Source organism: Schistocerca gregaria, chromosome 4 (assembly GCF_023897955.1).
Source record: "Schistocerca gregaria isolate iqSchGreg1 chromosome 4, iqSchGreg1.2, whole genome shotgun sequence".
Taxonomy (NCBI): domain Eukaryota; kingdom Metazoa; phylum Arthropoda; class Insecta; order Orthoptera; family Acrididae; genus Schistocerca; species Schistocerca gregaria.
In genome coordinates this window covers 37,699,652-37,715,926 of record NC_064923.1, presented here as the reverse complement: position 1 = coordinate 37,715,926, position 16,275 = coordinate 37,699,652, and the positions used below count along the sequence as shown (strand labels likewise).

Genomic DNA, 16,275 nt, shown 5'->3' with positions numbered 1-16,275 from the left:
TGTTAGAGCGTCATTTTCATTGTAAAAATTCATTTTCTTTTAGATGTCAGAGCAGCGGTCGGAAGCCACAGTGCCACGATATGTGTTTCGCCGAGCTGCCCGTCTCTGGTTCGAGGCGGTCAGGTTGAGCTGTGCTCCCCGGATACGCCTCGCACACTGCCCCGGCTGCTCTGTCTTCCTCCCCGCTGCTCGCCTTGCCGTGTTAGCGAGTCCCGCGTCAGTCGCTGTCCAGCTGCCTCAGCAGCGTGTAGTACGAGTAGGAGGCCTTCATCAGCTGCAACACCACAACACGGATCAACTCTATTGCTCTGGGTCAGTTTCCATTTTTTCGTCACACTGATACTTAGCAACATCAGTTTATACAGGGAGTAAAAAAAAATAAAATAAAAAAAAGAACAATGCGTACAAAATTTTTGTGTGTTCAGAGGAGGTAAAAAGAAACACTCAAATGTTTTTTATTTCAGTCTTTGATCACAATATGAAATCTTTAGACGATGACTGGTTTCAGTTCCTAATGACCATCTTCAGATCTTTATTACACCATGTCCTAAAGTGATTAGGCCATAATGGCATCATCAAAACATATGCCATTATGGCCTAATCACTTTAGGACATGGTCTAAAAAAGATCTGAGGATGGTCATTACGGACTGAAACCGGTCATTGTCTAAAGATTTCATATTGTGATCAAAGACTGAAATAAAAAACATTTTACAGTATTGGATCACTGTTTGTATACGCGACCATGTCGCAATTGTTCAAAAGAGAAACACTATCTTCTATGACAAAAATATTTCCTCGATAAGAGGCCATAAAGCTTATGACGTTATTGATGTTCAGAAGCGCTGTTCAGTCAGCTATATGACAAGCATTGTTTCAGAGATGTTGTTGGAAATGTTGTCCATTTGCAGTGCTAATGATGGTGTAACAAAACATGATATTGTTCTGATTGGGCCGTATGTTCTGTCTGACATGCTCGGTAGAGGAAATTACCGTATTTTTCTCTGTGAAGAAGTACCGGAAAGATCGTTTTATGTCCCATTAGTAGTCAGACAGCGGTTATGGTTGCAGCACTAAGGGCCCCCCACCACACTTTGCCACTGATATCAGACAACAATTAGACATTGTCTTCCTAAAAAAACTATTGTGCTTGGAGCGGTGGGCCAGTACCTTGGCTATCGCGTTCTCCGAACATTACCCCTAGACGTTTCCTTTTGTTTGTAGGGGAGGGAGGGGGGGGGGGGGGGTTGATGAAGCGTTTGGTGCATGAGACACAGACACACTGTCCAGCAGAGCTGACTGACCGTTTGGCTGAAGTCGCAGCCACTATCCGTGAAACACCTGGATGTTTTGAGCGTGTTACACAGTCATCAGCACACAGATGGCAGTTGTAAAGTCATGTAAACGGACGACATTTCCAGCAGCACTCTAAAGCAATGTTCATCACACGGCTGACCGAACAGTGTCTCTTAACACCACTAGCGTCAAAACCTTCATTGACACCAAGTTGGGGTGCTCTAAATACCCTAAAATTTTTGTAGATAACCTTTTTACACCCTGTACAATTACAAAGAAAAAATTTTATATACAGGGCCATAAAACGAAATTATGTGCAGAAAACCAATGTTCAATGTGTGAAAGAAATCACTTTCCTGCACAGACTGTTACTATATTTGAAATAAATATTTACTTCAGGTCAGCAAAAAAAATTGATCAGCTTATATTGCCAAATGTGGTACTTCACCTGTAACTTTAATAAACAATTTACAGGAAAAATTATTTAAGTAATGAACTAGCATTCTAAGTGAAATATTCGATTAGGCATTATGCGACGATCTAGGTTCTGGAAGAAAACTGCTTTAAGTGGAGGGTGGGCTGTGCTAGTGTTCGCCACCCATGACGAGGCAAAGCGGTAAAACGACGCTATGGAGACCATCTTTTGCGCCCTAGTCTGGCGAAACCATCGTGCTGTAGCACACAGTCTGTATTTTCAAATGATTATGATCGCCGCGCAAAACGCTATCTGTACTAAGTCGTGGGCAGCATACTTCATTTGTGCTTGCCACAAAGTTTGGCAGTAATATCCTCGTGCAGACTACCGTTCCCCCAAATTTCTGTGTACATCAAAGAGACTGAAGATGTGTTTTTGTGAGAACTTTCAGTTGCTTGCAATAGACATAAAGAACGTATCCTGCAGTACAGGGTAACAATCTACATCTATCTACATCTACATGACTACTCTGCAATTCACATTTAAGTGCTTGGCAGACGGTTCATCGAACCACAATCATACTATCTCTCTACTATTCCACTCCCGAACAGCGAGCGGGAAAAACGAACACCTAAACATTTCTGTTCGAGCTCTGATTTCTCTTATTTTATTTTGATGATCATTCCTACCTATGTAGGCTGGGCTCAACAAAATATTTTCGCATTCGGAAGAGAAAGTTGGTGACTGAAATTTCGTAAAAAGGTCTCGCCGCGACGAAAAACGTCTATGCTGTAATGACTTCCATCCCAACTCGTGTATCATATCTGCCACACTCTCTCCCCTATAACGTGATAATACAAAACGAGCTGCCTTTTTTTGCACCCTTTCGATGTCCTCCGTCAATCCCACCTGGTAAGGATCCCACACCGCGCAGCAATATTCTAACAGAGGACGAACGAGTGTAGTGTAAGCTGTCTCTTTAGTGGACCTGTTGCATCTTCTAAGTGTCCTGCCAAGGAAACGCAACCTTTGGCACGCCTTCCCGACAATATTATCTATGTGGTCCTTCCAACTGAAGTTGTTCGTAATTTTAACACCCATGTACTTAGTTGAATTGACAGCCTTGAGAATTGTACTATTTATCGAGTAATCGAATTCCAACGGATTTCTTTTGGATCTCATGTGGATCATCTCACACTTTTCGTTATTTAGCGTCAACTGCCACCTGACACACCATACAGCAATCTTTTCTAAATCGCTTTGCAACTGATACTGGTCTTCGGATGACCTTACTAGACGGTAAATTACAGCATCATCTGCGAACAGTCTAATAGAACTGCTCAGATTGTCACCCAGGTCATTTATATAGTTCAGGAACAGTAGAGGTCCCAGGACGCTTCCCTGGGGAACACCAGATATCACTTCAGTTTTACTCGATGATTTGCCGTCTATTACTACGAACTGCGACCTTCCTGACAGGAAATCACGAATCCAATCGCACAACTGAGACGATACCCCATAGCTCCGCAGCTTGATTAGAAGTCGCTTATGAGGAATGGTGTCAAAAGCTTTCCGGAAATCTAGAAATACGGAATCAACTTGAGATCCCCTGTCGATAGCGGCCATTACTTCGTGCGAATAAAGAGCTAGCTGCGTTGCACAAGAGCGATGTTTTCTGAAGCCATGCTGATTACGTGTCAATAGATCGTTCCCTTCGAGGTGATTCATAATGTTTGAATACAGTATATGCTCCAAAACCCTACTGCAAACCGACGTCAATGATATAGGTCTGTAGTTAAATGGATTACTCCTACTACCCTTCTTGAACACTGGTGCGACCTTCGCAATTTTCCAATCTGTAGGTACAGATCTATCGGTGAGCGAGCGGTTGTATATGAGTGCTAAGTAGGGAGCTATAGTATCAGCGTAATCTGAAAGGAACCTAATCGGTATACAATCTGGACCTGAAGACTTGCCCGTATCAAGCGATTTGAGTTGCTTCGCAACCCCTAAGGTATCTACTTCTAAGAAACTCATGCTAGCAGATGTTCGTGTTTCAAATTCTGGAATATTCCATTCGTCTTCCCTGGTGAAGGAATTTCGGAAAACTGCGTTCAATAACTCCGCTTTAGCGGCACAGTCGTCGATAACATTACCATTGGCACTGCGCAGCGAAGGTATTGACTGCGTCTTGCCGCTTGTGTACTTTACATACGACCAGAATTTCTTCGGATTTTCTACCAAATTTCGAGACAATGTTTCGTTGTGGAACCTATTAAAGGCATCTCGCATCGAAGTACGTGCCAAATTTCGAGCGTCTGTAAATTTTAGCCCATCTTCGGGATTTCGCGTTCTTCTGAACTTCGCATGCTTTTTCCGTTGCCTCTGCAACAGCGTTCGGACCTTTTTTGTGTACCACGGGGGATCCGTTCCATCTCTTACCAATTTATGAGGTATGAATATCTCAATTGCTGTTGCTACTATATCTTTGAATTTGAGCCAGATGTAAAGGAACTGAAAATATTGTGATTTAATCGCAGAGGTGCTGAAAAATTGTTCCAGGGACACACCAGAGAAATATCTGGTAAACTTTTTATCTTTGAGAGACATAGGAACAATTTCGCCCTTCGTTTTTTATTTCTTGTATGAACGACTACTTTTTGTTCTGATGGGCTGGTGGGATGTCGTACTGTCTAATTACTAGTGTGTGTGTCTGTGGTAAATGAATGAGTTAAAAGACGCAAGATGTGTTTTATATTATTTTCATCGCACAACAAGCCTTATTCCCATGCCTATGGAGTATTTATGTTAAGCAGAGAAGGCGAGTTTTAGATGGAACCGAAGATCTTCAAAACGGCGTTGCTCAACAATAGAGGTACGTGATTGTGCTCTCTACTTTCCTTTCGTGGCCGCTAAAATTACTTCCGATTCGTTTTGCCGAGACATTCAGAACCTGCAATCTTCTTTTTCTTATAAAAATACTAGTCCGATGCAAAAGAAATACTCTTAGATTTAAATAATTGCCATTCTTTTACCCAGGCCACGGGGAATGATAGAACGTACGTGCCTCTACTCTGAATGTACGTTCGCAATCTCCGAGTGTGTTACGACGAAATTATTTCACAATGAAAAGTTCTCATCAGACCGCAACCACTCGCACGCGAATGTACGTACCCTCTGAATGTATCTAGTCAGTCACGCGCGTTGTTCAAAAGCTTTACTTTTAATATTCAGTGGATTACATTTCCGAAATTAATTTTTGTTTATGCTGCAAATCGTACTTCACGCGAAGTATTTATTACGTAAGTTTCAGGCTCAATTTAATAAAAAAAAAGATTCCGAATAATAGAAATAAAGAATAACAATCAAACAAATCAAACCTAAATAAACAGAAAGAGGGAACGTTACACACATCTCGTCTACATTCGCATAGTCAGTTCGGAAGGAATGGAAATTGTCTTTTAGGGAGGCTTCTAGTGGCACTTTATCCGCTTTTTTAAATAAAATTATTTTGCGTTTGTTTCTGATGGGTTTGGAAGAAATGGTATTGAGCCTACCTACAATGACCTTGTGATCACTAGTCCCTGTATCAGTCATGATGCTCTCTATCAGCTCTGGATTGTTTGTGGCTAAGAGGTCAAGTGTGTTTTCGCAACCATTTACAATTCGCGTGGGTTCGTGGACTAATTGCTCGAAATAATTTTCGGAGAAAGCATTTAGGACAATCTCGGGAGACGTTTTCTGCCTACCACCGGTTTTGAACAAGTATTTTTGTCAACATACCGAGGGTAGGTTGAAGTCCCCACCAACTATAACCGTATGAGTGGGGTATTTATTTGTTACGAGACTCAAACTTTCCTTGAACTGTTCCGCAACTGTATCATCGGAGTCTGGGGGTCGGTAGAAGGAGCCAATTATTAACTTAATTCGGCTGTTAAGTATAACCTCCACCCATACCAATTCGCACGGAGTATCTACTTCGACTTCACTACAAGATAAACCACTACTGACAGACACAAACACTCCACCACCAATTCTGCCTAATCTATCTTTCCTGAACACCGTCTGAGGCTTCGTAAAAATTTCTGCAGAACTTATTTCGGGCTTTAGCCAGCTTTCTGTACCTATAACGATATCAGCTTCTGTGCTTTCTATTAGCGCTTGAAGCTCAGGGACTTTTCCAGCGCAACTACAACAATTTACAACTATAATTCCGACTGTTCCTTGATCCAACCACGTCCTGTAATTGCCAAGCACCCTTTGACATTGCAGCCCATCCCGCACTTTCCCGAGGCCTTCTAACCTAAAAAACCGCCCAGTCCACGCCACACAGCCTCCGCTACCCGTGTAGCCGCCAGCTGAGTGTAGTGAACTCCTGACCTATTCAGCGGAACCCGAAACCCCACCACCCTATGGCGCAAGTCAAGGAATCTGCAGCCAATACGGTCGCAAAACCGTCTGAGCCTCTGATTCAGACCCTCCACCCGGCTGTGCACCAAAGGTCCGCAGTCGGTTCTGTCAACGATGCTGCAGATGGTGAGCTCTGCCTTCATCTCGTAAGCAAGACCGGCAGCCTTCACCAAATCAGATAGCAGCTGGAATCCAGAGAGAATTTCCTCAGATCCAAAGCGACACACGTCATTAGTGCCGACATGTGCCACCACCTGCAGCTGGCTGCACCCTGTGTTCTTCATGGCATCCGGAAGGACCCTTTCCATCTACATCTACATCTACATCTACATCCACATCCATACTCCGCAAGCTACCTGACGGTGTGTGGCGGAGGGTACCCTGAGTACCTCTATCGGTTCTCCCTTCTATTCCAGTCTCGTATTGTACGTGGAAAGAAGGATTGTCGGTATGCTTCTGTGTGGGCTCTAATCTCTCTGATTTTATCCTCATGGTCTCTTCGCGAGATATACGTAGGAGGGAGCAATATACTGCTTGACTCTTCGGTGAAGGTATGTTCTCGAAACTTTAACAAAATCCCGTACCGAGCTACTGAGCGTCTCTCCTGCAGAGTCTTCCACTGGAGTTAATCTATCATCTCCGTAACGCTTTCGCGGTTACTAAATGATCCTGTAACGAAGCGCGCTGCTCTCCGTTGGATCTTCTCTATCTCTTCTATCAACCCTATCTGGTACGGATCCCACACTGCTGAGCAGTATTCAAGCATTGGGCGAACAAGCGTACTGTAACCTACTTCCTTTGTTGTCGGATTGCATTTCCTTAGGATTCTTCCAATGAATCTCAGTCTGGCATCTGCTTTACCGACGATCAACTTTATATGATCATTCCATTTTAAATCACTCCTAATCCTTACTGCCAGATAATTTATGGAATTAACTGCTTCCAGTTGCTGACCTGCTATTTTGTAGCTAAATGATAAGGGACCTATCTTTCTATGTATTCGCATCACATTACACTTGTCTACATTGAGATTCAATTGCCATTCCGTGCACCATGCGTCAATTCGCTGCAGATCCTCCTGCATTTCAGTACAATTTTCCATTGTTGCAATTTCTCGATACACCACAGCATCATCTGCAAAAAGCCTCAGTGAACTTCCGATGTCATCCACCAGGTCATTTATGTATATTGTGAATAGCAACGGTCCTATGACACTCCCCTGCGGCACACCTGAAATCACTCTTACTTCGGAAGACTTCTCTCCATTGAGAATGACATGCTGCGTTCTGTTATCTAGGAACTCCTCAATCCAATCACACAATTGATCTGATAGTGCGTATGCTCTTACTTTGTTCATTAAACGACTGTGGGGAACTGTGTCAAACGCCTTGAGGAAGTCAAGAAACACGGCATCTACCTGTGAACCCGTGTCTAAGGCCCTCTGAGTCTCGTGGACGAATAGCGCGAGCTGGGTTTCACACGACCGTCTTTTTCGAAACCCATGCTGATTCCTACAGAGTAGATTTCTAGCCTCCAGAAAAGACATTATACTCGAACATAATACGTGTTCCAAAATTCTACAACTGATCGACGTTAGAGATATAGGTCTATAGCTCTGCACATCTGTTCGACGTCTCCTTCTTGAAAACGGGGATGACCTGTGCCCTTTTCCAATCCTTTGGAACGCTTCGCTCTTCTAGAGACCTACGGTACACCGCTGCAAGAAGGGGGGCAAGTTTCTTCGCGTACTCTGTGTAAAATCGAACTGGTATCCCATCAGGACCAGCGGCCTTTCCACTTTTGAGCGATTTTAATTGTTTCTCTATCCCTCTGTCGTCTACTTCGATATCTACCATTTTGTCAACTGTGTGACAATCTAGAGAAGGAAGCACAGTGCAGTCTTCCTCTGTGAAACAGCTTTGGAAGAAGACATTTAGTATTTCGGCCTTTAGTCTGTCCTCCTCTGTTTCAGTACCATTTTGGTCACAGAGTGTCTGGACATTTTGTTTTGATCCACCTACCGCTTTGACATAGGACCAAAATTTCTTAGGATTTTCTGCCAAGTCAGTACATAGAACTTTACTTTCGAATTCATTGAAAGCCTCTCGCATAGCCCTCCTCACACTGCATTTCGCTTCGCGTAATTTTTGTTTGTCTGCAAGGCTTTGGCTATGTTTATGTTCGCTGTGAAGTTCCCTTTGCTTCCGCAGCAGTTTTCTATCTCGGTTGTTGTACCACGGTGGCTCTTTCCCATCTCTTACGATCTTGCTTGGCACATACTCATCTAACGCATATTGTACCATGGTTTTGAACTTTGTCCACTGATCCTCAACACTATCTGCACTTGAGACAAAACTTTTGTGTTGAGCCGTCAGGCACTCTGTAATCTGCTTTTTGTCACTTTTGCTAAACAGAAAAATCTTCCTACCTTTTTTAATATTTCTATTTACGGCTGAAATCATCGATGCAATAACCGCTTTATGATCGCTGATTCCCTGTTCTGCATTAACTGATTCAAATAGTTCGGGTCTGTTTGTCACCAGAAGGTCTAATATGTTATCGCCACGAGTCGGTTTTCTGTTTAACTGCTCAAGGTAGTTTTCAGATAAAGCACTTAAAAATATTTCACTGGATTCTTTGTCCCTGCCACCCGTTATGAACGTTTGAGTCTCCCAGTCTATATCCGGCAAATTAAAATCTCCACCCAGAACTATAACATGGTGGGGAAATCTACTCGAAATATTTTCCAAATTATTCTTCAGGTGCTGAGCCACAACAGCTGCTGAGCCCGGGGGCCTATAGAGACATCCAATTACCATGTCTGAGCTTGCTTTAACCGTGACCTTCACCCAAATCATTTCACAATTCGAATCTCCGTCAATTTCCTTCGATACTATTGCACTTCTTATCGCTATAAACACGCCTCCCCCTTCACTGTCCAGCCTATCTCTGCGGTATACATTCCAATCCGAGTTTAGGATTTCATTACTGTTTACGTCTGGTTTCAGCCAACTTTCTGTTCCTAGTACTATATGGGCGTTGTGACCGTTTATTAATGAGAGCAGTTCTGGGACCTTTCTATAGACGCTCCTGCAGTTTACTATTAGCACATTAATATTGTTATCCCTTGTTGCATTTTGCCTACTCCTGCCTTGCCGCGTCTCAGGAGGCGTCTTGTCGGGCCTAGGGCGGGAATTCTCTAACCTAAAAAAAAACCATGTGCACTCCACACGTACTCCGCTACCCTCGTAGCCGCTTCCGGCATGTAGTGCACACCTGACCTACTCAGGGGGACCCTACATTTCTCCATCCGATAGCGGAGGTCGAGAAATTTGCACCCCAGCTCTCCGCAGAATCGTCTGAGCCTCTGGTTTAAGCCTTCCACTCGGCTCCAAACCAGAGGACCGCGATCGGTTCTGGGAACGATACTACAAATAGTTAGCTCTGACATCCAGCTCCACATCAGGAATGACTCCTCCCGGAATGCACACGGAGTGCACACTGGATTTCTTCCCCTCCTTAGCCGCCGTATCCCTAAGGGGCCCCATTACGCGCCTAACATTGGAGCTCCCAACTACCAGTAAGCCCACCCTCTGCGATTGCCCGGACCTTGAACTATGCGAAAAAACGTAAATTAGTAACAAACTGCGGCGTGCACACACTTTATTCAACGTGTAGATGTCACTACAGATTTTCGAATTTAGGTTATGACAATGTTCGATATGCCTGCCATCACAGGCGACGATGTGGCGCAGACGAATAGCAACATTCTGCATGACCCGCTGAAGTGTCTGAACATCGATGCTGTCGATGACCTCCTGAATGGCTGTTTTAGCTCAGCAGTGGTTTTGAGGTTATCGTTGCACGCCTTCTTTTTCGTATAGCCCCCCAAAAACGAGTTGCATGTGTTCAGATCCGGAGAATATGGCGTCCAGACGAGGCTGACGCCAGTGGCCTCTGGGTACCCCAGAGCCAGAATGCGGTCCTCAAAACGCTCCTGCATGGACATTAAACACTCTCCTGCTTCTATGGGGTCGAACTCCGTCTCGCGTGAACCACGTTTTGTCGAATCAGGGTCACTTTGTCTCACACCGCGCGCCGCGGAATTTGAATACCCGCCAGACGTCATGGACGCCTGACCATCGCGCCGTAAGCCGTGGCGGCACTCGCCTCCTGATCCACATTTAGTGTGGGGGCGCCACAGTGGAACACGTGGTCCCAGCGGCCAATAGCGGCGCCGCCCGATAGAGTATTCAAGCGCCTGCCTCTCGCTCAGCCAGTCATTCTCTGGCGGTAATTCGCTTGAATACCGCCCTTCGATGGTGCTGTTGCTGTAGCAATCGAAGTGATAGGTGTTGCAGGTGTCAGCCAGCCAGCCAGGCAGCCAGCCAGCCAGCCAGCCCGTCCGTCGACATGCAGCGGTCCCCACCAGCAGCCAGAAGCGGTTCCCGGAAGCAGCGGACCCTGCCAGCAGCCTGCCAGCGCCGGTTCCCGCCAGCAGCGGTCTCGCCAGCAGGTAGCCAGCGCCGGTCCCCGCCAGCCCTGGTCGCAGCCAGCAGCCAGCGGTGGTCCTAGCTGCCTCCAGCAGCAGCAGCAGCAGCAGCGGAGGCGTCACCACCGGCCAGCCAAACGGGTCGCCCCCACCGCCAGCCCCAGCAGAGTGGGGCTTCGGCCCCAGTCTCCTTCGTTCTTCGTCGTTCTCCGTCACCTTCTACTCTGTGTCTCTCGTCGCCCTGCCTGTCTCTCGTTTGTTTCCTTGTCTTGTCCTGTGTTTTTCCTCTCATCATAATGCCAAACCCCACCAGCTCCTCTACAGCCACCACCACTTCCATCGTCTACACCTCCCCCTCAGCCGCTGCCACCACTATCACATGGTGTGCCGCATCACTCCCCCCTCAGTTCATCCCCCCCACTCTTCACTCTCCCATCTCCCTCCCTATTTGTCGCCCCATCCCCGGCTCCTCCCTCCTGTGCCTCCTCCGATCCCTTCCCTCCCCTCCCTCCCCCTGCTCCTACCGTTTCTGTGGCCCCCCACTAGGGTGGTTGCCCGGAGAGCTACAGCTCACGTTCATCTCTCCCCTTCGCCCTCGTCGTCATCATCTTCACCATCTCCTTCGCCGTCACCCTCACCGTCTCCGGTGCTGACTCCAGCACCGGGACCTGTCACTCCCCGCCACATTCCAGTCGTTCCCATCCCCCACACCTCCTCCGCCGCCGTCAAGCGCCCCAGTGGCACCCCTGCCTCCTCTACTCCTAAAAAGGCTCCGCCTTGTCCCCTTTCCCCAACTCATGATGCCATGGATGTCTCCCCACCTGCCCCCCCTCCTCATCCTCCTCCACCCCCTCCTACCGCTACCTCCTCTCCCATCCTGGTCCCTCCTTTCTTGAAGCCCGGAACCTCACCCTCTTCCTTCGCCAGAATTTTCCTTGTGGCCCCATCTCACTCCTCACTCCTCACCATGATTCGGTGCTCATCTCCTCCCCCAGTTCTACCCTCCACACGGACCTCCTTTCCCGCATCCCTCTCACCCACTTTGGGCCTAATGCCTCCCTCACCCCTGCTCCTTCCCCATCTCCCTCCTGCCAACCTCAACCCCCGCGTCGCCCGCCGACCCTCACCGCTGTGATCACTCGGCTTAGTTCGGCGATCACGGAGGAGGAAGTGTTGGCAGAGCTCAAGGCGCATCCCCATCTGGAGGTGCGTGCGATTCGCCGCATTCATAACTCCGCCGGCCCCACCCGCCTTATGCGGGTCTTTTCCGAGCACGCCCCCTCCATTTACCATCTCCTGAAGGAGGGTGCCCTTCTCTTTCACCGCCGCTACCCAGTTGACCCTTCCCGTTCCCCGCCTCAATTCCTCCGCTGCGAGAGGTGCTTGCGGTATAATGCGCACCCTACATCTGAGTGCCGCGAGGCCCACACCTGCCTGCACTGTAGGCAAGCCCACTTCCTCAGGCAGTGCCCCAATCTCCAGTCCCCCCCTCCTGTAATACCTGTAACCTCCCTCACCCCACTTACTCCCAGAAATGTAAAGCCCGATCCCCTCCTACCACTTCTCAGCTCACCGTTCCTGTCCGCCCTCTGGATGCCCCCACCCCTCCCGGCAGTTCCCTTCGCCCACCCCATACCTCTGAGGACATCATCAGATTCCTCACCATCGTCCTTCAGAATGTTCATCCTTTTCAGCGCCCCCACACCCTCCAACAGGTATCCCTCGCCGCCCGTTCCGTTTTCCACCTGAAAATGTACACCAATTACTCCAACAACCAGGCCCGTTTTACCTTCACCCACCTTGACACTCTTGTCTAATTCCCTGTCATGGCGTGACAGCACCATATCCTTTTCAACAGCATCTGCTCCCTTGCCACCAACAATAACCTCCTCCTGCACACCCTTGCCACCCACCACGTGGACGCCTTCCTCCTCAATGAAACCTTCCTCCAAGCCCACCACACTGTCCACACTTCGCCGTACCTCCTTCACCGTTCTGATAATCCCCTCCCAATTGCGCATGGCGGAGTTGGCATTGGTCACCACCGCCAGATCCCTGTTCGGCTCCAACCTCTCCTTCCCGACCCCACTGAACACCTGATCCTTAGTCTCTTCTTCCCCGGCCTTACTGTTACTTGCGCCACCATCTATGTCCGCCCTAACGCCCCTATTCCCTTCGACTTCCTCTCCAAGGTTGACCGTGCCTTCTCCTCCTACATGATCGCTGCCGACCTCAACATCCACAGTCGTTCCGCCGCCCAGTTACGGTGGTGGCATCGGTTCCTCTCCTCCCTTCAAGGCGACCTCATCCCCATCCCCCAGCACACCCGTCCCGAATCCAACTCCACTCCTGATGTTGTCCTTTCCTCCGCCAACCTCCTTGGCCGCATAACGGTAGATGTCCTGCAACCTATTGGTAGCGACCATCTCTCTGTCCTCACCGTTTCAGACGGTCGTCGCCCCCGCCTCGACCCTCGTCATGACCCTCCCCCTAAGTATGTCCATGACTATTCCTGTGCCAACTGGAATGCCTACCGGGATACCCTCTCCACCCAGGTCGATAGCCACCCCCTCTCCTACCGTCACCCTGACGATGTAACCCATGCTGCCACCTTTCTCCAGCAGACCTTGTCTGAGGCTGTGGAGGCCCACGTCCCTACTGTCGCTATCCTCCCCCACCGTCCTACCTTACCCCCACAGGCCGTCCTCCTCCTCCATGAATTCCGCTGTCTCTACCGTGTCTTCCTCCACACACGTGACCCGGACATACTACGACGCCAACGGCAACTCCAACGACACATTCGTAATTTGCTTGCGGCCAAGAAATGCCGGGACTGGCGACAGACATGCACCCGTTTAAATGCTACCCTCCATATCAACTCATCCAAGTTTTGGTCCGCCTTCCGTCGCCTTACCGGAACTAAACCCTCCCCCTACTATCTTCTTCTCCATGATGACCACCTCTTCCCTGACACCCTTAGTAAGGCCAATCACTTTGCCTCCTACCTGTCTGATGTCTTTTCCCTCCCCGATGATCCCCAGTTCGATTACTCCCTCTTCCGAGATGTCCGCGATCGAACTCACACCTCTATCCCTCCCCTCGCATCTGGTTTCCAGTACTTGGACAACATAACACACACAGAACTCAATGCCCCAATCACTACACAGGATCTCATTGCTACACTCCGCACAAAACGCAACACTGCTCCTGGTCATGATCGAGTCACATATCGTCACCTTCGTGAAGCTCCTGCCTCTTTCGTCTCCACCTTGGCCAGGCTCTACAATGTAGTCCTGTCCACTGGTTACTACCGTGACCTGTGGAAAACCTCTCATATCCTGACGTTCCTTAAACCTGGCAAACCGCCGTCTGCCGTCTCTTCCTACCGTCCCATCAGCCTTACCTCGGTCTTCAGCAAGGTCCTGGAATCTATCCTCTCCTGCTGCATCCACCAGCATCTCCGCCAGCACCGCCTCCTTCCGGTTTCCCAGTGTGGCTTTCGGCTATCCTTCTATTCCGACAATCTTCTCCTTCACCCCACTCATCTCCTTTCCGACCAGCTTAATTCCCGTCGCTCCGCTATCTTCCTCTCCCTGGACCTCGAACGAACTTATGACCGCGTATGGCATTCCGGTCTCCTCTTCAAGCTCCAAACCTTCACCCTTCCCATTAACTACGTCCATCTGATCGGCTCCTTTCTCTCCCACCGTTCTTCCTACACCACCATCCATAACACGGATCCCTCCGCCGGTGTGCCCCAAGGCTCCGTCCTCTTCCCCCTTCTGTACCTTTTGTATACGGCGGACATGCCACCGCCATCACCCCCCCCCCCCCCCGTCCACCTTCTCCAGTTTGCCGATGACACCGCATTCCTTGCCCTTGCCCCCACCCTGCAGCGCTCCCATCTTGACCGGTTCACCGCTTGGTGCAACCAGTGGTTGCTCAAGGTCAATCCCTCCAAAACCCAGGCGATCATTGTAGGCAAAACCACCCCTTCCTTCCGCCTCCTTGATTTCTATCTCACCATCTATGGCCGTCCTATCGGCCTCACTCCCACCCTCAAGTACCTTGGCGTCACCCTCGACCATCGCCTCTCCTGGACCCCCCATCTCCGGACAATCCAAGCCAAGGCACACTCCCGACTCCGCCTCCTCAAGCTCCTTTCGGGCTGTACGTGGGGTCTGGACCCCTCCACCATCCTCCACACCTATAAATCCCTCATCCGCCCTATCCTCTGCTATGCCCATCCGGCCTGGATCTCCGCCCCCCTACCTTTTATAAATCCCTTCAAATTCTTGAATGCCATGCTCTCCGCCTCACCTATTGCATCCGTCTTCCCTCCCCCACGTGGATCCTGTACGATCTTGTTCCTTTCTCCCACCTCCTCCTTTTCCTTGAAAGAATATGGATCCTCAACACCTCCTGCAAACTCGACCCTCCTCACCCGCTTGTCTCGCCCATCCTCTCCCAACCACGCCCGCTGCTGCGCCTGTATTCCCATGTCCCGCCCGGTCTCCATCTCTCCACCCTCCTTACCCTCTCCCAAGGTGGCTTCCGGCAGCTCTCCCTCCTTGATGATGTCCTCCTCCCCTCCATCTACCCCTCCTATCAACTTTGATCCTACCCGCCCCCACTTCCTGTGGCCTCTCCTCTTGGCAACCTCCCTCCCTTCTCTTTCCTTATCCCCCGTCCCCTTCCTCCACCCCTGTTCCCCTGGGCTCCCCCCTTCTCCCCTCCCCTTTCTCCCCTACCCATAGCATCGTTCCTCCCCTTTCCTTCTCCCTCTCCCACCCCTCCCCCTCCTCCTGTCTTGGCAAGTCCCCGGACTCGTACACGGTTAGTGAACATTCGCGCGCCGGAGATCACCGCCTCGTGTTTCTGTGTTTGCCGTCGTTTGTGCTTACGTGGTTCAGTGTTATTCGTTTTGTGCACCTACATTCACATGTGACAACTTTCATCTATGTATGTGTCCCGGTGCCTGAACAATTTTTATCTTGGACTCTACGCCTGTGAACGGCTCCTTGTATTTTAAAAAGTGTTTGTCTCCGTTTATGTGTCCACCATCTATTCATCTCACATTGTCATCATTTCTGTCTTGTATGTTTCTCTGCGGCCTAAGAGCGGCGTAGTATGCTGCTGCAGGCCTGCCTGTAAACAGGATTAAAATAACAATAAAGAAAAAAGAAGCTCAGCCAGTCCTCCCCAACACCCAATGTGGCTTTCGACCTTTCTTCTCTGCTGATGATCAACTCCTCCGCCTCACTCATCTCCTCTCCCTCCAGCTTAACTTCCATCGCTCCGCCTTGACTTCGAAAAGGCCTACGACCGTGTCTGGCATCCCGGTCTCCTGTTTAAACTCCAAACCTACGTCCTTCCTATCAACTACATCCATCTGATGGCCTCCTTCCTCCCCCGTCGCCCCTCCTATGTTACCATCCATAATGCCAATTCCCACACCTTCTACCCCTCTGCAGGTGTGCCCCAGGGCTCTGTCCTCTCCCCTCTCCTCTACCTCCTATACACAGCAGATATGCCCGAACCCCCCTCCAGTACACCTCTTGCAATATGCTGATGACACCGCACTCCTTGCCCTCGCTCCTACCCTCCAATGGTCCCAACGCCTTTTTGAGAATCACCTTGACCTTTTTGTTGCATGGTGTAAC

General features: G+C 49.1%; 1 protein-coding gene across 1 annotated transcript in view; it reads right to left on the bottom strand.

The window, feature by feature from the left end:
• Nucleotides 1-217: 217 nt before the first annotated feature.
• LOC126266739 (odorant receptor Or2-like) overlaps nt 218-16,275 on the bottom strand; it is a 124,609-nt gene continuing 108,551 nt past the window's right edge. The window contains exon 5 of the mRNA XM_049971225.1: nt 218-274. Within this exon, the coding sequence (XP_049827182.1) occupies nt 218-274 (57 nt within the window). The remainder of the gene's footprint in view (nt 275-16,275) is intronic.